At 45.3% G+C, this 26787-nt stretch overlaps 1 protein-coding gene across 1 annotated transcript in view; it reads left to right on the top strand.

The window, feature by feature from the left end:
- Window positions 1-26787, top strand: part of LOC147020198 (laminin subunit beta-2-like) — a 135757-nt gene that overhangs the window by 84398 nt on the left and 24572 nt on the right. The window contains exons 22-27 of the mRNA XM_085895332.1: window positions 9869-10093; window positions 11174-11394; window positions 17841-17937; window positions 21930-22305; window positions 24329-24513; window positions 24835-25085. Of these exons, the coding sequence (XP_085751458.1) occupies window positions 9869-10093; window positions 11174-11394; window positions 17841-17937; window positions 21930-22305; window positions 24329-24513; window positions 24835-25085 (1355 nt within the window). The remainder of the gene's footprint in view (window positions 1-9868; window positions 10094-11173; window positions 11395-17840; window positions 17938-21929; window positions 22306-24328; window positions 24514-24834; window positions 25086-26787) is intronic.

The following is a 26787-nucleotide window of genomic DNA, read 5'->3' as shown; positions in this document are numbered from 1 at the left end:
ATAAATGACCCATACGGATAACTGGCATATTGTTACGGTTGTGGAAATTCACATTACACCATAAAGAGTACTCAGGTGAGATATATCGAGATGTTCCATGTGTAGTTAGCCCAAACCTGTTGTATAGAGGGAATATGTGTGATTCATCCGGGCTGCGATGCTTTGAGTTAGCCATTTTTTCTTTCTCTATTATTATTTTCGACCATTAAGCTGCCAACAATGCAAACAGCCACTACCTTTACCTTCTCAACTCCATCCCGCAAACATCGCTTCACCGCCATTCCCAAACGACATCACAACCATCAAACCACCACCGAAAACCCTCCACCACCTTCGCCTTTCTCCTTCACAACCAACAACCGCACCACCTGTGAACACTGAACGTCGGGCTGTCTCGGGCTCGTTCGGCGATTGGTGCCAAACGCACCGAGCCGCGAGCACAAATGGCGGCTTTTCCGAGGGGAAAATATGAATCCAAAATGATTCACGCCCACTTCCCTCCGTCCAATGGGTGAGCGTGAGGCGGCTTGGCCCCGCCTCCAAGCGCGTGTATGTGAAGTCCGTTTATGCAAATATGCGGATCAAGGGAGGTTCACACCCCTTTTTGCCCAACCAATGGCTGAACAGAGGGTGGCGTGGCCCCACCTCCAATCGCGTTTTGATCCGCATATTTGCATATCGGCTCCTCCTGAGACCTATAAAGATACGAGCGCAAGGCGACTCACCGGCGTGAGTTGGGAGAAGAGCGGGGCAGAGCTGAGTGGAACTGAGAGAGGGTGAGTCGAGCTTGGAGAGAAGTTGTGGAGGAGTTGCAGGGAAGACGGCGGATGGCGACGAGGTCGCGGTGTGAGGGTCGCTCGACTCGTCGCGAGATCCAGGCCAGCCAGCCATACCCCTCTCCCTGAGCATCAACGATTTCCCCCAAACCCCATTGGTGCTGAGATAGTGCCGAGGGGGCCCCCGTTCCTCCCCCACCATAAACGTGGTGCCAACGGGACCGCTCGCGCGGAGCACGCCGGAGAGGACTCGCTGACCACGCCAGGGCACTGAGTCAGGGCGCAGCGGCGCGGACATTGCGGCTTGCCCGCCATCGCGTCACGAGGACGCGGGTAAGACCTCCCCAGTCTCGTGGACCTGGCCGATCCTTCAGGAGCCACGTATATTTGGTCTACGGACCTGTCTGCCTATGAGGGTGGCTTTCTTTTTTCCTTTGCTTTTTGTGTAAATGCTTGTGGTGGTGCCGTCTGTAAGTAAAACTGCGTAAGTGTTGCCATGTGTCGGTCGTAGTTGATAGGATCTCTTTTACTGTTTCTATTATTATCATTACTGTGACTGAATACGTGCCTTCTGTGTCTGTGTGTGTAAATAAAATGCTTGCTTGTTGAACTGTTCCTGGTCTGCTTCGTCTCCTTTCTTTTTATTGACTCTCCATCCTGCATCACGTAAGAGATTGGTAGTGGGTGCAAGTTTCCGGTAACTAATCTGAATCGTCGAGGTCGACGATAACTCCGCTCGGTTCGTTCTGCAGTACGGAACAAACCGCTTAAGCGGTTCGTGTCCGAAGTCGACCTGCGGCGAGGTACGATCGCCCGATTAACCATCCGCGTAGGTACTGAGGTAGGTCGAGTTTGGTGAACAACCCTATCCTACGCGGGTGGCCGATTGGCACGATTGTGGTGAGGTTGAAAGACCCACCCGTGACTAGCTCCCGGCGTTGTTCTGAGAGGGTCACGACTGAATTGTCCGTCCGATGGGCGACGTGCCGCGATTCGAGTTACGTGGCTGTTCGCACGCCGGCGGGCACGAATTCGCAACACTGGCGTCAGGTTGTGGGATACGAACCCATCCCTCTCCTCGCAACACTGGTGTCAGCGAGCGGGAAACTATCTCTCCTGTCTCCAGCTAAATTCACGGGAACGGACCAGGGGTGCGTGAAGCGACCCCCCCACCCCCCTCCAAATTACGAGCTTTTTAAATTAATCTCTTACGAGAAATAAGATGGAGTCTCAAGGCGAGCGGGATCCGGGGGTAGATATGGATTTAGAATTGGTGGAATCCATGGTCCAGGATGAAATCCCCATGCAGGACATTCCCATTGTAATGCAGGAACAATTTCCCCCCCAACTGAACCCGGAGCCCGAAATAGGTGCGGCAGTGGCCGCGGTGTATGACACCTCCCCTCCTCCTCTCTGCCAAAACCCCCCGATCCTGGCCGAATCGGCTCAGCCGAGTGCACCCGGCATGGCCCAGCTATGCGCCATGCTGGCGGCAATGAATGCGAACATAAACAGCAAAATAGATGGAATGAATAATCAAATGAATGCGAATTTAGAACAGATGAAGAACGGAATGAAAGAAGAAATGAAAGAAATGCGGGGAGAGATGCAGCAAATCGGCCGTGGCCTGCAGGCAGGCATGATGGCTGGCATTGGTGAGCAGCGAAGCGCGGACCGCGGGCGAAAAAATGGTGACGCCGCGTGCTGGGGCAAACGAGCTTAGGGGGAGTGCAATGGCTGTCAGGCCCACAATGGAGGCGGGTGAGGGCGAATTAATTCGGGGGACGTGTTGGGCGAGACGCGTCGAGGTGACGGAAACTGTGACGGTGACGCAAGGGGAAAAACTAATCGTGGTGACGGAGACCGAAACGTGTGAGACGAGACACGAGGTGACGACGGAAAGAATAAAATGTAGAGCGACACGGGAGATCAAGGGTGAATTGGACAGGGTTAGTGACGAACACACACATTGAGGTAGTGGATGGAGGACCATAAGGGGGAGCTGGCGGACTGTTTTGTGACCCGGTGCGGGCAGCGGGATGGCCTCCTTCGGGAACGGAGGGAGACGCTGTGCCCCCTTGAGGCGGATCACGACCAGGTGGGTTCGGTCGTGCTTTGCGAGGTCGAGGGTACGAGTGCTGTGGACAGGTGCACGTGCAGCTTGGTGGGTATAGAGGCCCCGGAAACCATTGTGGTTGCGTGAGTCCCCAGCGTGTGTCCCGGTGTGTGTGGTTACGAGTGTTGTCCCGGTTCGTGTGGTGAAATGTGTGAGTGAGACCCCGTGTGCGACAGAGGCCCCGTGTGTAACAGAAACCCCGTGTATGGGTGAGACCCCATGTGCGAGTTGTGTGGTCGCGAGTGTGCCGGAGAGCGTGCTTCCCAGCACGCCGTGTTTGAAAGGGGCACCGCAGGTGGAAGAGACCACGTGCGCGCCAGAAACAGCACGCGTGTGCGAACAGCCGTGTGGGAGTGAGGCACGGTGTGTAAATGAAACACAGCGGGTGAGTGCCCCCCGCGTGTGTGAGTGAGGCACGGTGTGAGTAAGGCACGGTGTGTAAGTAAGGCACGGTGTGTGAGAGAGACTGTGTGTGTGTGTGAGGTCGTGGTATGTAAGGGAGATGACGATCGGCATGCGGGAGCACGCAGCTGCGTCTCCCGGTGTGAGTGTGATGGAGTGGAGTATGAGCGTCGTGACACGCAGGTGTGCGTGGATCGAATGGAGACGACGACGGCGACATGTGAGGGACAAAGGCCGAGTAGTGGCCGTAGCTATTTCGGGGACCGTGCCGGGTTTACACAGAGGTGAGCGCGAGGTTGGTGCCGTGCTACGCACGAGGCCGCCACGTGCGCGCTTGCGGGAGTGAAACCCGGTCCGGAAACGAGCGCGGTGAATGTTGCCAATCCCGCGACGGACAAAAGTTAGGCAGGTAGATGAATTTGGACCGGATGGGTTCTCCACGCGAGCTTCTGTTAAGCTCCAACGGGCAGAGCACATGTGTTCGCGTGGGGAGCCCCTCGGAGTGCAAGGTTTGCTTTTGGGGAGCGCAGGATGACGTCATGGCTGCACGTGTGGTTGAAATCCGGCAGGACGGGTTGAATCCCTGCCGGATGGTGCCGTCCGGAGGGACGAAGTGCACGTGCAGCTGCCATGACGTCACGGGCAGGTACAAAGTGCGCGAGCTGCGAGTTGCCGCGCTGGTGATGCACAAAATTTGGAAAAAAAAATTGGAGAACTAAGCAAGCCTCGCTTTCGGGTGATCAGGATTCCCGGGCAAGGGGTGGAAGACCCCCCTGCCTGGGCACAGGATGGAACTAGTTAGGGGGAAGGGTTAGTGATAGCGAGACCAGTCTCATGGGGCAGGGGTAAGTCCTCATGGAGCTCGCGGAATGGATTAGTTAGAGGGATTTTAGATGAGATTGAGGTTGGGAAATTTATTTTTGGGATTTTGAGTACAGTGACAGACTGTGGATGTGTAGTGGGGACGTAGCTTAGCTACGTAGTGTTAAAAGGACCGTGCTGTAATGTAAGGGACGACGTGGGAGCACGAGGTAGTTAGGGGATGTAGTGAGCAGAATGGCAGGGTTCAGCAGTGTGAGTTGAGAAGTGTGGAAGGAACATGTGCTTGGTGAGTGAGTGAGGCCAGCGGGTCTGTGTGAATGGAGTGAATGGGGAATTGATGAGTGCGATGAGTGAGTGGGGGGAGGAGTGATTCCCGCCCAAGGGACCCCGGAGTCAGTGTAGAGTGAGTTTGCTGGGTTAGTTAAATTTACAAAATTGAGGTCATTTTGTTGTTGGTGGGAGTGTCGGCTCGATACCTATTTGGAGGGGTGCAGGAGCCCTGTTGATTGGCTGGGAGCGTGGCAGCGAAAGGTGAGTATTGCTACGTGGGTACCCCGGGCACCGGGCTAGTCGGCCGCGGTAGGTCAAGGGCCCATGGGGGGCTGGGATAGCGTAGTGGGCATTGGTGCGCCCGCATGATGCGGGGGCCAGGGGTGCCATTAGCCGCGTGGGCAGTGTTGTGGGCACTGGTGACCCTCGGAAAGGGGCCCTGGAAGCCAGCCTACCACGTGAGCGTTTCAGGGGAATCGCCATAGAGGGCACTCCCTGGTGTTTAGGGAGCTGGTAGGCTCGGAGGCATGTAGTGCCCGGGGGTGCCATAGCTGGAGAATCGGCAGAGGGTAGTGCCTGCCAAGGGAGCCACGCATCCCCGCCATGAGACCATGTGAGGGCACGCAAGGAATATTTTGGGGGCGAGGCCTGAAATTTGCGAGGACACCAACACAGGCGACGGGAATCTGGGTTGATAGAACCAATAGTTTAAGCGAGAGGCGCTTCTTGAAAGCCCCGGGGTAGTTCAAAAGTTAAATGGATAGGGTAGATAGGAAGTGTACCCTCCGCACCATCCATCCCTTCGCTCTCGTTGTGGGCCGCTGGACCCACTTTGGGTTAGATCGCTGAAGTCTGGGGAGGCCATCCTGAGGCTTGAGTTGGGCCTCGACACAGGACGCTAGCTCTCCCTTATTCCCCTCCAGGAAGGGAACGTAGGGGTTGGGAGTAGGCTAGGGGACGATAGGTTAGCCGAACAAGGACAGTAAAGGGGTTAGGGGACGAATTATAGTGGGGAGGTAGGAAGAGTAAAAAAATAAAAACAACAAAAAAATTAATTGGGGCTAAATTGGTTTTTACAAATTAAGGGAGTGGGTATGGACAGAGACAGGCAAAGGCGATAGGTTGGGAGGGAGACGGTAAACAGTAAAACAGTAAAACAGTTTAAACTTGCAGTAAAACAGTCCAATGGCTGTTTTACTGCAAGGCCTGTGCCGGCCCACTTCATCGGCTGGCTGTTTGCTGCAAGGCCTGTACCGGCCGGATCGTCTGCAGCTGTGCTTCAAGGCCTGTGCCGGCCAGTTCATCTGCCGGCTGTGTTTACTACGCGGCCTTGTCATGCCATGCCTTGCCTGTTTGCTTTTGCCATCCATGCCCACTGCCCATGTTCACCAGCCCCGTTCTGTTTTGCATTTGTCCCCCCCCCCCCCTGTTCATTTCCATGCGTGCTGGGATCATCGTGAAAGCAACAGTTTGCAAGCTGCTAGAACTGTCCTGTTGGCAGCTACAACACGGGCCTGCAGTGGCGGCCCGTGCACCGGTTTTCTTTTGACTTTTGTTTTTCTCCTTGCATAGTCCATTGATCCTGTGCCATGGTTAGTGTAAAATTTGTAAGGTTAAGGTGTTAATATGTACTGTAAATATGAGTGTGCCCCCGGCATGTCTGTCTTAGTGCCGGCAATTTTATTTTAATCGTCTGAATGAGTGGGTTTGTTTAGTTAGTTACTCAGCCCGTAGGTTATTTATTTTGGGGACACGAATACCATGAATGTCGCACTCAGGGATCTGAAGGTAAAACGTACTAGGGGAGAACTACACATCATGGTACACGAGAATTTGACTACTCGGGATGAGTCTGTAAAAAGGGGAGGGGTAGTGCTAAGGTTGTGGAAATTCGCATGACACCATAAAGAGTCCTCAGGTGAGATATATCGAGAAGTCCATGTGTAGTTAGCCCAAACCCGTTGTATAGAGGGAATATGTGTGATTCATCCGGGCTGCGACGCTTTGAGTTAGCCATTTTTTCTTTCTCTATTATTATTTTCGACCATTAAGCTGCCAACAACGTAAACAGCCACGACCCTTACCTTCACAACTCCATCCCGCAAACATCGCTTCACCGCCATTCCCAAACGACACCATAACCATCTAACCACCACCGAAAACCCTCCACCACCTTCGCCTTTCTCCTTCACAACCAACAACCGCACCACCTGTGAACACTGAACGTCGGGCTGTCTAGGGCCCGTTCGGCGATTGGTGCCAAACGCACTGAGACGCGAGCGCGAATGGCGGCCTTTCCGAGGGGAAAATTCGGATCCAAAATGTTTCACGCCCACTTCCCCTCCGTCCAATGAGTGAGCACGAGGCGCTTGGCCCCGCCTCCAAGCGCGTGTATGTGAAGTCCGTTTATGCAAATATGCGGATCAAGGGAGGTTCACGCCCTTTTTTCCCAACCAATGGCTGAACAGAGGGTGGCGTGGCCCCGCCTCCAATCACGTTTTGATCCGCATATTTGCATATCGGCTCCTCCTGAGACCTATAAAGATACGAGCGCAAGGCGACTCGCGGGCGTGAGTTGGGAGAAGAGCAGGGCAGAGCTGAGTGGAACTGAGAGAGGGTGAGTCGAGCTTGGAGAGAAGTTGCGGAGGAGTTACAGGGAAGATGGCGGACGACGACGAGGTCGCGGTGTGAGGGTCGCTCGACTCGTCGTGAGATCCAGGCCGGCCAGCCATACCCCTCTCCCTGAGCATCAACGATCCCCCCCCCATTCGTGCTGAGATAGTGCAGAGGGGGCCCCTGTTCCTCCCCCACCCTAAATGTGGTGCCAACGGGACCACTCGTGCGGAGCACCCCGGAGAGGACTCGCCGACCACGCCAGGGCACGGAGTCGGGGTGCAGCGACGCGAACATTGCGGCTTGCCCGCCATCGCGTCACGAGGATGCAGGTAAGACCTCCCCGGTCTCGTGAACCTGGCTGATTCTTCAGGATCCATGTATATTTGGTCTACGGACCTGTCTGCCTATGAGGGTGGCTTTCTTTTTCCTTTGCTTTTTGTGTAAATGCTTGTGGTGTTGCCGTGTGTCGGTCGAATTCGGTAGTATCTCTTTTACTGTTTCTATTAGTATTACTGTGACTGAATACGTGCCTTCTGTGTTGTGTCTGTGTGTGTAAATATAATGTTTCCTTGTTGAACTGTTTCCGCTCTGCTTCGTCTCCTTTCTTTTTATTCACTCTCCATCCTGCATCACGTAAGAGATTGGTAGTGGGTGTAAGTTCCCGGTAACTAATCTGAACCGTCGAGGTCGACGATAACTCCGCTCGGTTATCTCTGCAGTACGGAACGAACCGCTTAAGCGTTTCTTGTCTGAAGTCGACCTGCGGCAAGGTACGATCGCCCGATTAACCATCCGCGTAGGTACTTGGGTAGGTCGAGTTTGGCAAACAACCCTATCCTACGCGGGCAGCCGATTGGCACGATTGTGGTGAGGTCGAAAGACCCACCCATGACTAGCTCCCGGCGTTGTTCCGAGAGGGTCACGACTGAATTGTCCGTCCGGTGGGTGACGTGCCGCGATTTGAGTTACGTGGCCGTTCGCATGCCAGCGGGCGCGAATTCGCAACAATTCGATAATGAACAAATTTTAATTCTCATTTGAATAATTCATGCTCTGAAGAATGGCTATGCCCTCAAGAAGTCTGCTGTTTTCATGTGGCCTTGCACTACCTGCATGGTCTTTCCGTTTTGTCAGTTGGAATGATTTTTTTTACCATTGCCGAAGGAGGGGGGTATTGCATTTGAGTCCATTTGTTTGTTTGTTTGTGCGCACAGAATTTTAGTGTTTTTCTCCGCAACCGCTTTTCGGATTGACGCAAGATTTTCACCATAGGAGCGACTACTCATGTTTTCATGACAATCATGACGTAATAGGTCACGTGGCGTGGCAGCCATGTTGGAAAAGCCGAAAAACTTTGGACCTCAATCACTGAAAATGCACTGAGAGAAAAATTGAAACTTGGCACGTGGCAAGTAGTCCTCATGGGGAATGTGTGATGTTTTTATGACGGCATTGGTGCCTTTGTTATGACGTCATAATTGCATATGTAGAATGCTACATCTGATCAGTATAAAGAAATTTGAGCATCATAATGGGATAAAATGGTCCACAGACAAAAAGGTTGATGATGTCATCGGTCACGTGATTCGGCAGCCATATTGTTTTTTTTAACCAATAAAAATCTCCAGAATGGCTGGACAGATTGAGGGGAAACGTTACACATTTGTTAAGGAATAATTGATAGGTCACCTGGTTTGACAGCCATATTTGATTAAAGAAAAATATTAAATTATGTTTTCTCTGGAACTGCTTAATCAATTGAAGTGAAACTTCACAATTCTTTAATACAGGGTGCCCCACAGAAAACCAGAAAATTTGGTACAGTTTATTTAAAACAAAACAAAAGCAAACTTATATGTAGTGTAAAACAAAGGTACACTTTATTATATGTTAGTTTATTGATATGGTAAAATACGGGAAAATAAATCTCAAAATCTCAAATTTCCTGGTTTTCTGTGGGGCACCCTGTAGTAGTGATGGGATGGGATTTAAATTTCAACTTGATTGGATGCATGGTCTGGCAGCCAGAAATATTTAATTTTTTGATCTGGGTTCTTTTTTTTCTTTCTTTTTTTTGAATAAGGCTCACTTGGCTGTACCTGGATGGGTTTGAGGGTCGAGGTGTAGCAGCTGAAATTTGAATCCTATCCAGGTTCCTCCTGATGACTTCCTCTTTGCTTTTTGTTTGTTTGGGTTCTTTCTGATTACTTCAATCCAGCACTGCACCTATTTTGTCTTCCATTTGATTTGAATTGGATTTATTTTAATCAAATTCTAAATTCAATTGAATAGTAATAAAAAAACGTCATGGGTCAGGGTCAGGTGTCCAATCAAAGCAGGGTTGCATCAAAGCGGGACGTCTTGGTACATCTTGGTCATCACTGGCTGCAGTTATAAAGGACAGTTCTTGTTATGCTGTTATTAATTACGAAACACATCAGTACACAAATGCCACACAATATATACTGCACAAAACTGCACAAACACCACACAAAACAAGTCCTGGCGAGGATCTGCAATCTCTGATTGCTCTTTTTCTTGTTGCAATTTAAATGATCCAAGGATTCCATTGCAAGGATGGATATACAGTGTATCTCAATAAAATGGATGTAACCTTTATATATACTTTATATAACTAAAAAACTACACTATCTTGATATTCTGCACTGCTTTATTGGTAACTGCTGACTGATAGCGGACAATCATTTGATCACATGTTAACGGCATCTGTTAGATATTAAATTCAGGGTTAACATCATTTTTTTTAGTATTTAAAATGTGTCTCTCGTGGAGGTTGAGGCTCATGAATCTTAAAAATGAGAGAATTGAGAAATTTCATCCTTGTCATAATGTGGTTTTTGTGCAGGTAAGAAGTGTGAGTTATGTGCTGTGGGACACTATGGACATCCACTGTCTCGGCACAGCGATTGTAAACCATGTGATTGCAGTGGAAATGCAAACATGATGGCTAAAGATGCCTGCCACCCTCAAACGGGCGAATGCTTAAAGTGCCTGCATAACTCGGCAGGACCACACTGTGCGGTTTGCCGTGATGGCTATTATGGAAACGCATCACTGCAGCTGTGTAAAGGTGAGGAGGTGAAGGTGAATGCTCATCTTTTACATAATGTTCAATAACAAGTGGATATCCGGTAATTTTTATTTATTTATTTATATGTTGAAGGCTTCAGTCACGGACTAAGTAATCCTCATCGAGGCCAAGCCTTAAATAAAAGAACTGCAGTGACAGAAAAGTAAGGAAAGAGAGAATATTGTAACAGTTTTTGAGGAAGTAAAAAAATCTGTTTTTTGAAAGGAGGAAGGTCATTAGTGTTTGGGAAGATGTGAGAAGGTTAGGAGTTCCAGTGTTTGGCAGTGGAGTGGGAAGAAACAAACATCGTAATGGTCCACTCTTGAATTGCCAACAGCCACACAATAATCATGTGATGTAGTGGCTTGTCGAGCATTTCTTGGTTTCACTAATGGTGGAGGTACACAAGCAGCAAGTTCTTGCGAGCAGAAACCGATGTAGTATCTGTAGAAAAGAGACAGAGAGCACACAAACACTGGCAATTATTGTGAATGTTGGTAATCCTCTTACCACAAACATAGCGAAGAGGCTTTCCAACATTGGTCCAAGGTCGGTAAATGCGACGTCTATTTACGAACTTCAGCCCAACTTCAATCCAACTGCAGCCACATGGTGTAAAAGAGTTGCGACAATGGCCAACTTTGGGCCAATGGACAAAATTATGTTGTGTCAACTGTGGTGTTGATGTCAGGCCAATGCCATTGCTGGCATTGGGCCAGCGGTGGTGCTGATGATGACAAACTTAAGAATTCACTTTTTTAGGAAGCAAAAGCAGGGACGTCAACAGCAACCTTGAGCGTAAATTCAGCCTGTGTTTTAGACAGATATTTCAAAAAGCTATGGACGGATTGGGACGAAATTTGGTGGGCAGGTTGGGTGTGTGACAAGGATGAATTGATTCGAATTTGGTTAGGCCGGATCTGCATCCGGAACTTATCAGTGGGATATAAAACGTAAACTATCTCAGCTGGCAGAGATATGCGCTACCGAGTACCATTCTAGTTTGTTGATATTTCCGTCCAACAATTAATGTATTCATAGAACAAATGCCAAAGAACGTATGTGCATGCGTTTGTGCAGAGTGTCAATGCAATACTTTGGGAACAACACATGAGGCCTGCAGCTTGTCTACTGGTCTTTGTCGCTGCCAACACATCACTGGCAAATGCCCTTGCCTTCCCGGTGTGCATGGACACACCTGCAGCCAATGTAACCGAGGCTATTGGGGCTTGCACAGTGGTGGAGGCTGTAAGCCGTGCCGGTGTAACCCCACTCGCTCTTTGGGCACTCGGTGTCATCCCGTGAGTATTTGAATTAGGGCTGTATTCCAATTTGGGTTTTTTCATAGATTCAATCTGTTATCTCAGGTTGAAGGGTCACACCATGTGTGTTTTGCATTTGCCTTTGATTAACTAAATGTAAATCTCACTTCCCATTTTACTTTTAATATGCATAATGGTTAAATGTGAATTTATGTTGATAAAAAGACACCTTGTATTGAATTGACCTTAAAAAAAATTCCCCAAAAAAGTTTTGGATTCCAGATATATCGCTTTCTTGCGAAGGACAAATTATTATTTTTTGATTCTTGACATTATTTTTTCTATTTATTTTTGGATGTATGTATGTGGTATTGGGAGTTACGTGAATATTAATGAATGCATGATGAACCGGAACTGATGAACCAAGAGTGAAGACAGATAGCTGTGGAGTAAGGGCAGCAGGAGACACCATTAAAAACGGTTGAGCTGAAGAACCGACGTGCTCCACACAACAGTGTACGAGACCATGATAGTTTTTTTTGAGGTAGGTAAATGGTTTTATTCAACTGAACATAGACATTCAAACATGGAGAAAAGGGAAATGGCTGCAAAATAGTACATTGTAATATAATTAAATTGTGTACTAATAACGATGCAGATTAAAGCGACAAAACAAAGGACAGATGTGACAAAGTAATGCACAAACAGACTTGATCACTGCAAACCACAAAGAGTAAACCATCCCCATTATCCATCTGACATATAAACAATTAAGAAAGAAACTGCGCAAGAAAGGTCTTTTGGGATACTTTTGTGGAACACTCCCACCCAACCTCCCCCATCCCCAAATACGAATGGAAGTCATTGCAATGTGACTTTCTCTACATGACATCAGCATGCAGTGGCTCTTATGATAATTCACTCTTGTGATATGACAGGGAGGCATATAATAATTCATCACCTTTTTCTCAATTGAAACTTCAAAAACAAATTGCTGACATTAAATTTTGAGGAAATTATTGTTATGTCCAGGCCAATTAACACCGATGTTGGACGGATGGGCCGAACATGCTTTTTCACTGCCCCAGACTACGTTCAATCAATGGCAAGTCTGCGCGCGTGAGAACTAAGAAACACGAGAACCTAAACTCTGAAAAGCAAATGGGTTTTTTTTTTCTTGAATCAGAGATAAAGCAAGGAATGGTGATAGTGAGGAGACGATGGCGGGTTGGGATCAAGAAGAAAGGAGGAACACCAAATCAATAAATAATTATATACAATGAGAATAAAATAAATCTAAAGAAGGTAAGGCACCTCACACCAGATTTAATCACAGATGGGAAAGCAACAAAACCAGGGGACTCAGCTCTGGTGGTACTAGGTGGAAGGATGGATGTGGAGCAGCAACGAGCAGGCATTGATGAGGGTTAAAGAGGTGATGGGCAAGATGAGGAGACTGGCAGAATGACGAACAGACAAAGGGCGATAAAAACAGGGAGAGGCAGGTCGGCAGGATGACCTCCTCTCCTCAGAGACTATTCTCCCCCAAAATTCACGATCCTCTCCGTCAGTTCTCTTCAGAACCCTTTTCTTTTTAAACTCAACAAACACTCTCTCTCTCTCTTTCTGTCCTTAGCTCCTCCCCTTCTCCCTGGGCAATGTTCCGCCCCTTTAAGGTGTTCAAAGCTCCACCCCCTCTCTCTTGCAAAGTCTCCCAGCACCCCCATTAGAGGTTTACATTGGGGTTGTACACACAATTACCTTAACCATAATCCCTAATTAATTATTACCACGCACCACCCCCTAGATGGTGCACATTCAAACAAGACAATCCTGAAGCTGACGGCTCCCTACTTATTACATTAAGAAGATTGGCTAACTACTCGTACACGGATTATGCTATTCTATACATTTATATCTGTACTATGGGAATATCTACCCCCCCCTTGCAAATGTAACACAGCCCCCTCCCCCCAGAACCACAGCTCCTGCAAGGTTCACTGCAAGGGCAACATCTCCAGCCTTAACACATAGACTCACATCTAACTAACCTCAAAAAAATATATCAAGAAGATCTGTGGGAATTAAACCGTAGCTAACTTGCCTATTCTCCTTACCATACTACCCTCTTCGTTTGAAACCAAATTCCTTCAGTTATGTACAATTTCTATATGTGCAGTGGTCTTCCCGCTTGTTCCTCGCTCCGATGTCCTGGGGCAGGGAGAGAATGGCTCCAAAAACACAACAAACAGGCCAACCTTATGCACTATTTACCTTAACCAATAACCCAACCACTTAACTACATCCCCCAGTGGAGGTCACCTGATCCAGCTGTCACCGAAGCCCAAATACCAATTTCGAAACTACCTAACCAATTTCATGGGCTACCTGCCCTTCATAGCACATACGTATCAAATCCATGGGACTTAGTGGAACGTTCCCACATTCATACACAACAACAACAACAACCGCCATCAAATTCCCTGCAAGACCATGGCTTCATCTTTTGTCACACTGCAGGTGTGGCCCTTAACTCTGCAGCGGAGAGATTCTGCACAAACAAGATGATGGGGGTGCTTCAGGCTATGGTGTCTGCAGACCAAACACAGTCGCCGATCGCACGACTCTTTTGCCGCCGCCCCACCCTTCAACTTCTCGGACCCGAGCAGCCAAACAGCTTCTTTGCTGTATGTCCCGCCAGGGAGGGTCTCCGCATCACACAGGCTCTCTTAACCTCTCTTGGCCTCCGGCATTCTTGGCCTCTCCCAGGGTCATCAAAGGTCGCCTAACCAATGGCCGTCGACACAGACCACCCTCTGACAGGCCCCCAATTCCAGCACCACCGGCTGCGAGGGAAGAGTTACCCCCAAGAGGGGCTGCAGATACTGCTCCTCCAGAGCCCGTTCCATACCTGGGGACACGCACACCTTCCCCACCCACAAAACCCCAATTGTCACTGCCTCCCCCACTGCCATACAATTCTTCATTACCCGCAATACACGCTACGGTGCACCTAACCTGCAAATGGCCAATGTACATGCCATAATCACCAACACTTACACAAAACACAACTATCTATTCACCATACACATTACATTTTAACCCTTTCCACCAGATCCACATGCTTGGCTCTCATGGCCACTCTTGCCCATCACCCACATCAATTCCCCAACTCACCTCCATATCCAAATAGCAAAGCATGGCGAGTTCTGACAATGGGGAAAGGTAAATTTAACATCATCCAATCACCACTGGGCATCCCGTTCAATACCAGCAGCGCCTGATGCAGCCATTCTTCCTATGAAACCCATACCAATTGGAACCCATACCAATTGGAACCCATACCAATTGGAACCCAGGGCTCTCCAAACCAAGAGCCCATAAATCACAGTGGGCCATCTGTGGAAGGTTATACAGGCCTCTCTGAGTCTTTCCCAATCACTCCCTAACTTTCCACTTCTTCTTCTTTTTGAATGGCAGCTTTGCTGCCGGGGTGGCTATCATTTATTGGAAGCACGACTGTGTCGCTGATGCAGTGCCCCCCAACCAGTGCACACTGGTACTCATTTCGCCGACCTCGGAAGGATGACAGGCTGAGTCAACCCCCTGGTTAATTAATTCAGCGGCCAACGGGGTTTGAACTCAGGACCATAGGACCCGAGCTGCCACCCTAACCACTAAGCCAACACCAGGCTCAACTTTCCACTGATGATCCGGTCGTTGTCCAGTGGGCTGCACTGATACCCGGTCCATGCGGATCGACCCACATCCATAGACCAGCGCAGCATGGCAGGTCGCCACATGCTGGCTCAGAGCCTCAAGGAGCATGGGCGGTCACCTCCTCAGGCACTTACTGGCCCTCAGTGGTGTCACCACCAAAGCATGACCCGCAACAGCTCCCCCTATTGGTTCTCATGGTAAACCATGACCAGTGGCCAGGGGGACCCACCTTGGACTCAAACCCCCTCTATGTTCCAGTGACCCCATCGGCCCGAGTGAATCGCTCAGATGGTGCCCCGATGGAGAAGGGATACCACACTCCATCAGACTCTCCGTGGGGCTCGGGGTCAGTCGGACCCCACGTCCAAATCCTGCCAGTGTAGCTCCCCAACTGCTTGGTAAAACCCAATCTCAAAGTGGGGTAATTCAACACAAGGCCGGCCCCCATAACCTCCCTTGGTCCGAATCCTGTAGTCCGAGGAGCAACTCCCACCAAGGCTGCCCCAAAACAATTTCCCATTTAAATTTTAAATTTCTGGGCTTGCGTGTCCAAAGGTGGCTGCATTTCATTACTCCATTGTTATTAACGGATTTTCTGCCCCTTTCTGCAGCCGCTGCTGGCCTTGAACCTCACGCTCTCCCAACTTTCCTCCATTGTCATGAGTTGCCAGCTGCTCATGACTCAGCTCCTATCTCTGCATTCACAGTTGAAAAGCATTTACATTCCAGTCGGGGCTCACACTAACATAGGCTCAGAGTGGCCTGCCTCTTTCTCAATATCCTATCATTAATTTTTTTCTTCTTACCTGCTGCCCTGTGGGAGCTAAAACACACCCGTGCAGCGGGTCGACAACCGCGGGCGTCGACTTGAACCCAACAGGGTCCACCCCGAACACCCCGTCTGAGGCGAGAAAGTCCTCCTGCCTGCCTGTTTTGTCATGCTATGTCCATTCGTCATCCTGCCAGCCTCCTTATTATCTTGCCCATTACCTCCTCGTCCATATTGCCTGCTCGTGGCTGCTCCGCACCCATCCTTCCACCCGCTACCACCAAAGCTGAGTCCCCCAGTTTTGTCCTTTTCCCATCTGCAATTAAACCTGGTGTGAGGTGCCTAAGTTTCTTTTTATTTCTTTTATTCTCATTGTATTTAAGAATTGGTTTATTACATTCCCTCCATTCCCTCCAAACCCACCGTCACATTTCTTTTGTCGGGTCAACCTTGCCCTGATTATTTGGTTCCTGGAAATAAACCCGTTGGTTTTACAAAAGCTTCAAGGTCTCATTTTTCTCCTTGTTTCTCGGACGCACAAATCCACCATTAATTGGATGCAGAATGAGGAAGTAAAAAGCCAGTTTGGCACATCCTTCCAGCAACGGTCTTAATCGACCCTTTACACAGCATTATTTTTGGTGTGGAAATTATATTTATTATTTTATGTGGCACATTGAATAATTTGTTTTTCATTTAGTTGAGTGTGTGTGTATATACATATATATATATATATATATATATATATATATATATATATATATATATATATACATATATAAATATATATATACACACACACACACACTGATATTCACTTCTGATATACATACATAGAGACACACTGGCACTTCTGCAAAAACTTCGATATTCCAGTTCCATAAATTTGTTGGAAAATGAAACAAAAGTAGTCACTGAAAACATTGAAGTTCAGCTCACATACGACCTAATGATTCCATCAGGCGTGAACATCGAAAACAAAGCGTTGCGACCAGATATCATACTTCTGTACAAAAAAAGAGAAGAAGGCATTGCCAATTGAGGTGTTAATACCAGTGATTTTGGACTAACAATGCAGAAATCAAGAAAAATGACCAAATACCAAGACCTCAAGCATGAAGTGAAAAGATCCTGGAAGCTGAAGAATGCCAAATTTATACCAGTGTTGACGAACATCACGGAAATGATGATGAAGAACCTCACCATATTAAAAACCATCCCTGGGAATATTACTACAAACGAACTACAGTTGGAAGCTGTCCAGGGCTCAGTAACGATCCTGAAGAGAGCCATCGGCACAAAACTTTGAGAATAGAAAACTTCACAGCTTGGTCCATGAATCGTGACCCCTTTCCGAAATAAAGGTTGATACTTTGAGTCCGCCCTGTGATGACTCCATTCCACATTCTGAAACTCACATATGTAGATACCAATCAACGACACACACACCCACACACACACACACACACACACACACACACACACACACACACACACACACACACACACACACACACACACACACACACACACACACACACACACACACACACACACACTTCGAGACCTGGCAGGTCTGCTTCACACCCTGAAACCCACCCACATGTGGAGAAAGCAGGCAACAGCAGCAACTTGCACGTACATGCATGCACGCACGCACGCACGCATACACCCACGCACGCACATACAGTTCCGTTATCGTAATATGATGTACACACGCATAAAATATTTTTATCATTTATTTATTTTCATTTACGGATGTTGTCCGACAGTTCTGTGATTTTTTTTTCCTGGTGTATAGGCTTCGCTGTCCATTGGCACGTAAAATTTCAGTTTTCTATGTCACCCAGAGGGTACCGATCTTTAATACCAGTGAGTGAGTGAGTGAGTGAGCCAGTGGTTGGAATGAGCTTTATATATTATATTTTCCATTGCTTTGTAGTTGAACCTTTCAGCATTTCATTCTAGCTTTAACGTATCGTGTGTGATGAAACAGGATACTGGGCAGTGTCATTGCTTGCATGGCTATGGGGGGCTGACGTGTGCTTCCTGCCAAGAAGACCACTGGGGTAGTGCAAATACATACTGCTTGCGTAAGTCATGTGATTGCTGCTACAACAATTCATTACATTTCTCTAAATATTTGTTAGAACTGTTCATAATTATATTTGTTGCAACCAGGTATTTTGATTTTGTTGAATGAATTGCTTTAGTGGCATTATGAAAACATTACTCAGCTCTGGTGATGTTGTGGTTTGATTTCTGTTTGTGATGTATAACTATGAGGACAGTTACAGTTTGATGTTGACTTTATAACATGTAAAAAAACATGTACACTACATGTCATAAGTTTTAGAACACCCCCATTTTTCAGTTTTTACTGAAATTTAAGCAGTTCCAGTGAATAACTGGAAATGGTACAAAGCTAAGGAGTAAACTGCCAGAGGTTAAAAAAAAAGTTTAGGTTACCAAAAACTGAAAAATAATGTAAATTTCAGAGTTGTTAAAAAGGCCCTTTTCAGTAAACAAGTAATGGGTTAGCAACTGCAGCTGTTCTGCAGCAACAGAAGTAAATTAAGCCTTGAAAGTTGATGCAAACAATTCCTAGAGGTGTCCAAACTTTTGTTGATTAGTTACAAACCCTCTGTGTGTATAAAAGCAGTGATGGAACAGGCTTTGTTGCTACACCCTCTGAAGCATTATTTGGACAATATTGCACTGCAGGAAGTAGTATATTGCTCTTATAATGGTGAGAAAAAGACAATTAACAAAGGAAGACAGACAGACCATTAGAACCATTAAAAGTGTAGGTCTTTCTTTTAGAGAAATTGCAAAGAGTCAAGGTGTCAGTGATTACAGTTTCCTACACCATCAAAAGGCACTTGGAAACTGGAGGAAACTCTGACAGGAAGAGATCTGGCAGACCCAAAGCCACAGCACAATCAGAAGACAAGTTTCTGAGAGTCAACAGCTTGTGAAATAGGCGGCTCACAGGACAGCAGCTTCAAGCACAGCTTAACGCTGGTAGAAGTAAGGAAGTCTCAGTTTCAACTGTGAAGAGAAGACTTCGAGCTGCAGGTTTGACAGGTCGAGTGGCAGTAAAAAAGTCATTGCTTAGATAGAAAAATAAGACAAAGAGGCTTGCCTGGCCATGAAGCACCACCAGTGGGCTACTGAAAACTGGAAGATGGTCTTCTGGACTGATGAATCAAAATTTGAAATCTTCGGTTCATCACGCAGGGTTTTTGTACGCCGTCGAGTAGGCGAAAGGATGGTTCCTCAGTGTGTGACACCAACTGTCAAACATGGAGGAAGAAGCGTGATGATCTGGGGCTCTTTTACTGGATCCAGAGTCGGCAACTTGCACAGAGTGACTGGTACCCTGAACCAAAAGGGCAACCACAGCATTTTGCAGTGCCATGCAATACCCTTTGGTCTTTGCCTAGTTGGTCAGGGGTTCATCCTTCAGCAGGATAACGACCCAAAATATACCTCCAGGCTATGTCAGAACTACCTGAGAAGAAAAGAACGAGACGGTCGGCTTCAAATCATGGAATGGCCAGCACAGTCTCCAGACTTAAACCCCATCAACCTGGTTTGTGATGAACTGGACAGAAGGGTGAAAGTAAAGCAACCTACAAGTGCAACACATCTCTGGGAACTTCTGCAACAGTGTTGGGAAGAACTTTCCGAACAATATTTGATTTCCATTGTAGAAAGAATGTCACGAGTATGTTCGGCTTTTTTTATCTGCAAAAGGTGGCTACTTTTGTGAGTCAAAAATTTAGATTAAATTTTGTTTAACAAAACGATTCCACGATTTCTTTTTTATCTGCAATTGTTTATTTGTTCTATGCTTTAATTTCAGAGTACATTGAAACATTAAACTGCTTAAATTTCAGTTACACTGAAAAATGGGGGTGTTCTAAAACTTTTGACATGTCTTATAGAAACTCGCTGTTTACTCACCCTATGGGTGCGTATAGAAAGTGAATTTGAAGTGGAGTTCAACTTCTTTGCTCAAAGCAAAAATTTTAATTTACTTCGGTGATAATTTTAATAAAACATATTCTCCGATGTGTAGTAAATCCTTTAATATTGTGCGGGTTCGATTCCTGGGAAATACCGCGATAGTTAAAACCATGATCATGGAAACCAGGGGCCAATGGGAAAAGGGGGGATCGGTTCCTGGGCTTTGAGGAAATATAGAGGAAGATCGACAGCAGCCAGAAATAAACACATTACAACTGAAACAAGAAAAAGAGCAATCAGAGATTGCAGACCCTCCCCAGGACTTGTTTTGTGTGGTGTTTGTGTATTGATGTGTTACGTTATTAAAAAGAGATATAATTAGAATTGCTACCTTATAACTGCTGGCAGTGATGACCGGGCACCAAGACATTCCATTTTGATTGGACACCTGACCCTGACACATGACGTTTTTTTTGTATTATTCAATTGAATTTAGGATGGGATTAAAAATAATTCAATTCAAATCAAATGGAAGACCATATAGATACAATCCTGCAGTGTAGTAATCAGAAGTAGCCCAAACAAGCAAAAAGAAAAGATGAAGTCATCAGGAAGAACCTGGATAGGATTCACGTTTCAGCTGCTATTCCCCTACCCTCAACCCCATCCAGGCACAGCCCAGTGAGCCTTCTTCAGAAAAAAGAAAGAAAAGAAAACCCAGATCAAAAAAAATTAAATAATATTTGTTGCCAGACCATGCGTCCCATCAAGTTGAAATGTAAAACATGTATATACCATCATTACTCGATCATAATTGTGAGGTTTCGCATCGATTGATTAAACAGTTCCAGAGAAAACTTTATTTACTATTTTTCTTCAATCCAGTCTGGCTGCCAAACCATGTGACCTATCAATTATTCCTTATCCTTGTACACCCTGGCTTGGGGAACATTTGTGTAAAGGTTCCCCTCGATCTATCCAGCTGTTCTGGAGAAGAAGATTTTTGTAGGATTTGGGGTTAATCCAATATTGCTGCTAAGCCATGTGACCTATGATGTCATATGCATGAACCTTTTGTTCCTCATCGAGAGGCGGTCATATTTGTACGGACAGACAACCTGAAAACATAATGCCACTGGGGGGTGACTTCATCAGTGAAGGCAAAAAAAAAGGCTGTGATTTTGAGCATTCTCACATGCAACTAACAACTGTTACTTAAGCCAACATCAAACGTATTGAACAGCTACTTGTGCAGAATTGTCAGAAAATGATATGTGAAATTGCAAAATTTTATTGCAGTGTTGGAAGTGGGGAAACAATCATTCATTCTCCCTTGAAATTGAAGAAGTATCAAGGAAGATAGATAAAACAAATGACTTCTGCTTTTCCAGGCATCGAAGGATCAGAGTGCGCTAACATATTGGTAGTTAGGAAGTTCTAAATCATCCCCAACGAAGTCCAAAGTTGTCACCTTGTGATTTTCATCTATTTGGGCCATCTCATCCCATCTGTCGGCATTAGTTTGGTGGATGTTATTGATCCCACGGCATCCTTCGCAAAGAGTAAGCGACTATTGCCCACACACTGAACAAATTACAAATTCCTGCTATAACCTACAGGGGGTACTGCATCAGTGGCACAGCTGTGCCCCCAGCAAAATATGCTATCCAGAAAAACGAAAAAGGATCATTTCAAAGACCATCTGGCTTGCAGAAAGTTGAAATGTTTATGATTTCAAAGCACATGTCTTGAAAAGGCTGTGTACCTGTCCCAAAGCTTCATACACAGATGCCATCAAGGCATTACCACATTTATGGGACAAGCGTGTTTCTGTAGCAGGGGAATACGTTGAAAAATTTGTGAAATTTCATCAACTTCCCTTTACTTTTTGATTTTTCTGGAATAATAAGTGGATGTCCACCTTGAACTGTCCTCATAAACATGTTATACAACATGCATTGTTACATATATTCTCAGAAATGTAGGATTTGTAAATAGGGTGTCATGATGTTTTTTTGCCGAAGGAGATAATGGTATTTGTGTTTCAATCATGCGTTTTATCTGATTATTGCAAAGCACGGTGCCCCTTTTGTACCTTCCTGTCTGAATGCAGCGTGCAATTGTAGTCAATGGGGAGTTGTAACGTCTGGTCGCATCTGTAAGGCCTCGACAGGCCACTGCCGATGCAGGAATGGTAGCACAGGACAGCGCTGTGAAAAATGCATGCGTGGCTATCAAGGAGAACATGGAAGACCCTGCAGGGAGTGCCATGTGTGTTTCAAGCTCTGGAACAAGGCCGTCAGTGAACTTCTGACTGAGGCAGCTGAACTGTTCAGTCGACCTTTGGATCTGTGCATGGGAAACTCCAGTTGGAATGGAGAGCTCGATGAAGTGGAAAGGATTATTGATGAGGTTCGGGGAATCATGGAAACACTACCAGATCTTAGTAGCCCAGTGCATGACTTTCAGAAGAGGATAAGCCAGACAGGGTGAGTATGATTCCGTGGTTGTATGGTGTTAAAGTGTCATGTGGGAATAAGGCGGGAATGAGTGGGAAGGAGAGGGAAGGGTGTGTGGGGGGGGGAAGGGGGGCTTGGTTAGTTGGGAGGTCTGAAAACAAAATGGTGAGAGTTAACATCTTTCATGAATAATAACTAATACAGTGGCCGACAAAAAAACATGGAACCACATGTCCTGATATGAAGCTCACTTGGTTATATCACGGGTGATGAAGGTTGGGGGTCAGGTTTCATTGAAATTGTGTGTGTCGTTTGAGAGAATTCCAAAACGTCTTCTTTCCCTTTATAGACAGCAGCAATTATACTCTTATTCCAGTCATTTGGAATACCAAATTCACTGATAATTTGATTTACCAAATCAGTAATGAGCTTAAAATCAACGTGCCAGGAGGCTTTCACCATTTCTGCTGCAATACCTGAGTAACGTACAGCCTTTCCTATCTTCATTTTTCCAATAGCTCACATGACCATCTCAAAATCTATCCTAGAAAATGGACCAGGTAGTGGTTCAGCACCTACTAAACCATCCTTATCCCAGTCAAATTCTTCATTCAAAAGCTTCCTGAAGAGTTCCTTCCAAGTATTTCTGATTTCAAAATCTTCAAAAACAACTTGTCTTTTCTTTTCTCAAACACATTGCTCACCAACATCTTGATTTTCACACCTCATGTGTTCACCAATTTTGAAAATCCAGCCCCTCGCCTGCTTACTATCTAGGTTACCAAATCTTTTCTTCTGTGCTAATTTATTTGCTGTTTGGACTGCCTTCTTTGCCTGTCTCTTCACCTGCAAATATTCTTCATCTCCACCCTTCTTCCATGCCTTATAGCGTTTCCTTTTCTTCAGGATGGTAAAACTGACTTGCATGTCCCATCACCATGTCTCCTTGCTTTGTGAGGAACCTTTTGTCCAACCACGGATCGTATCAGATATATTGACAAATGTGTCCTTCAATAATGTCCATTTGTTTTCAATATCTCAGCTGCCTCTTCCTTACCTTCGATTTTGTCAATAAATTTCTCATGAAATTTGTGCTTTTCTTCAACAAATTTCAGCTTCCAGATTTAATTGAAGGAACAAAGACCTTCTTCTTTGCAATAGATCTTCATAAAGAGAGATAACAGATAAGGAGCTTGTGTTGAGAGATACACTCCGCTCCTGCAATTACTTTGGCATTATTATTACTTTGGCATTATTATTACTTTGGCAATTACTCCGCTCCTGCCACCAGGTTCATAGGTGATGAGTCTACTTGACCTTTTCTTGAAAAAGGTATGACAAACGGCCAAGTCCAATGCATCACGAAATTCAAGAATACGGTTCGCTTCAGTGTTTCTGTTACCAAATCCAAAACCTCCATGCACACCTTCATAGCCCATTGTAAATTCACCGACATGTCTATTGAAATCACCACACCATATATGAATATGTATATATATATATGTATATATATATATATATATATGTATATATATATATGTATATGTCATGGACATATATATATATATATATATATATATATATACATATATATGTATATATCATGTACATATATATATATATATATATATATATATATATATATATATATATATATATAAACATATATACATATATATATATATATATATATATATATATATATATATATATATATATATATATATATATCCCCTCCCTTTCACACCACTATCAGCGAAGCGAGGAGTTGCATATGTATGTATATATATATATATATATATATATATATATATATATATATATATATATATATATATATATATATATGTATTCGTACATTTGCAATTATCATTGTAAATAACAACCTAAATACTGAATTTATACACGTGTGCTAATTTCTCCCCAAATCCCCAAAGGTGACACCATTGCACTGTGAGAAAAGAAATGTTGTCAGGTTGTTTTATCACCCATTTTAAAGATAAAAAAATGTGGAGTACAGCTGCTTAAACGACGTGGACAATGGTGTTTGCAGGAGAAAGGTGGAAGTACTTTTTCGAACCCTCAGTAAGTCTCATTCCGAGGTGGAGGATATCGACAGGTGGTTAAAACATACATTGGTGGAAGTTGCCAGCATTGGAAGAGAAACAATCAAATTGGATCGAATGCTTCAAGAAATAACGGAACAGAAGGATAACCTCCCAGATGCAACATCAACCAGTAAAATATATTTTTCACTTTGTTTTTCACACATCACATTAATTTGCTCAAATGCATTTTATATTCATACTGGTGGTTTTGCTTTACATTTGATTATTGTGTCTGTTGTCGTCAGGTCCATTACTGTTCATTCGCCATTTTAAAGTAATGCAGTTTTGATTTTAGGTGGAATTTTGACATGTACATACTTATTTAGGTTTGCATGCCCAGGTCACATTTGGTGCACCCTCATAATTGGGTGAGTCAGAAATGTTTTAATTTCAAAGGGAATATGATATAATAAAATTGTCAGCTTACAATGTTTTATTTTTGGCCACTTAGGTGCTCCTGACATCGTCATCTCATACATAAAGGATATTAAAGAAGCGCATGCCAAATCGACAAAAGCTGAGGAACAAGCCATACAAGCCACGACTGGTCCCAGAAGTCCAATAAGACGCTCAGAAAGCATCAGAAAGCAAACCACCAATGTCTTGGAGAACGCATTTAAAATCCAGCAAAATAACACAAACATTTTGAAGAACATGAGTACCATCGTCAACAATCTTGGTGTGGAAAATCTTAGCAGAAAGGTTTGTATCTTGAGCAATATTCTTTATCGATAAGGGTTGTCAAGGGTTGTCATGGATTGCGTGACTCAATCTTGTGTTGGTAAACTGTTTGTGGTACAGATATTAAAATACAACCAATCAAAACCGAAACAGTGGGCAGCTTCCATCATTTTCACCAAATCTTAACTCATCTTCTTTCCTTTCATTTGAAGCACAATACTGTGTGAAAGTATCACTGGCCGAGGGCGTGGTTGTGTTTCTGTAGGTTGGTGCAGGAATTTGTAATTTGTTCCAATCGAAACACATGCTCCCAAAGGGAGCGGTCTTGTGTTTTCAGTCCTTTTACCTTAATTATACATCTTATCACACTATGATATGTGAGAATGATGCCTTAGACATGGCTGTGGGGCTGAGGTGGAGGTGTCAGGTTCTTTACTCTTATGACTGTTGGTATTTTTATCCCCCGCCAACCAACAAAGTTGGTGGGGGATATGGAAGTGGGTTCCGTCCGTCCGTCCGTTCGTCCGTCCGTCACATTTCGTTTCCGGAGCTTAACTACAAATCCCCTCAAGATATATTTATGAAATTTGGTACACATATCAAAAAAGTGGTGAACTGGTGCCTTTTGATATTTCGAGATTTCCCCCCCCCCAAAAAAAAAAAATTCTGTCACTTTCCATGGAAACAAGTTGGGTATTAAAAAATAATTGAGGTTAACATTTGTTTCCAGAGCATAGTTGCAAAACTATTAACTATTTCTTTATGAAATTTGGTACACACATCAAGAATAAATTGAACTGGTGCCTTTTGCTACTTGTCCTCATTTACTATGGCGGGGGATATCGAAGACTTTGTCTTCAACGGATGCTAGTTAATTTTGTTATTGGAAGTGACCTTGGAAAGATGCTACGATAACGTAAAATGACACTAAAGATGGCATAACTACTTTTTAAAAATTAGACACAGCCATGGAAAAACACAACAATAAGCTGTTTGGTGTCACGGTGTATGTCCAAGAATATATTATTATTAACACGGTGTATGTCCAAGGAAGAAAATCTCCTTTGAGAGGGGTTAATATTGTTTTGTAATAACATTAATATTATGCTTTTATCATTATTGTTGTAATTACTTTTTTATTATAAGCGGCCTTGGAAAAAAAAGCCACAATAAGCTATTTACACGCCTTGAAATGGATTTTGTCCAAGGCTGAAAACCCTCTTGGGGAGGGGAGCAAATTAAATCGTGACACCCTCCATTGTGTGATCCTTACTCCTGTCAAGTTTGGTTGAGATTGAATAAGTAATGACTGAATGCATTGTGGTCAAACAGACAGACACCAAATTGCATATTTTAGTGTGATGAGGAGGAGATTGGGACCATACTCTGTGCAGAGCGTTGGTGTTGCCTAAGCAGTCTCCTTGGCTATTGGGCACAATCCTCGGCGGGTCGCCACTCCGACACAGTATACCAGCATGCTGGCACTCATTTTGCCGACCTCGGAAGGATGACAGGCAGTCAACCCCACCTGGTATTAATTCAACAGCTGAGTGGGATTTGAACTCAGGACCCGAGGATCCAAAGCCCACCGCCCTAACCAATTTAGGCCAACACCAGGCATGGTGATTAGTGTTATGGTGCTGGCGATAACTCACCTATCTTCATGAAGGACACCATGGGATCCTTAACGTCCACCAACAGTCTGCAGACGGAACGCCAGTTT

Source organism: Eptatretus burgeri, chromosome 9 (assembly GCF_056783735.1).
Source record: "Eptatretus burgeri isolate ZD-2024b chromosome 9, Ebu_testis_v1, whole genome shotgun sequence".
Classification (NCBI taxonomy): Eukaryota; Metazoa; Chordata; class Myxini; order Myxiniformes; family Myxinidae; genus Eptatretus; species Eptatretus burgeri.
This window is presented reverse-complemented; position numbering and strand designations above follow the sequence as displayed.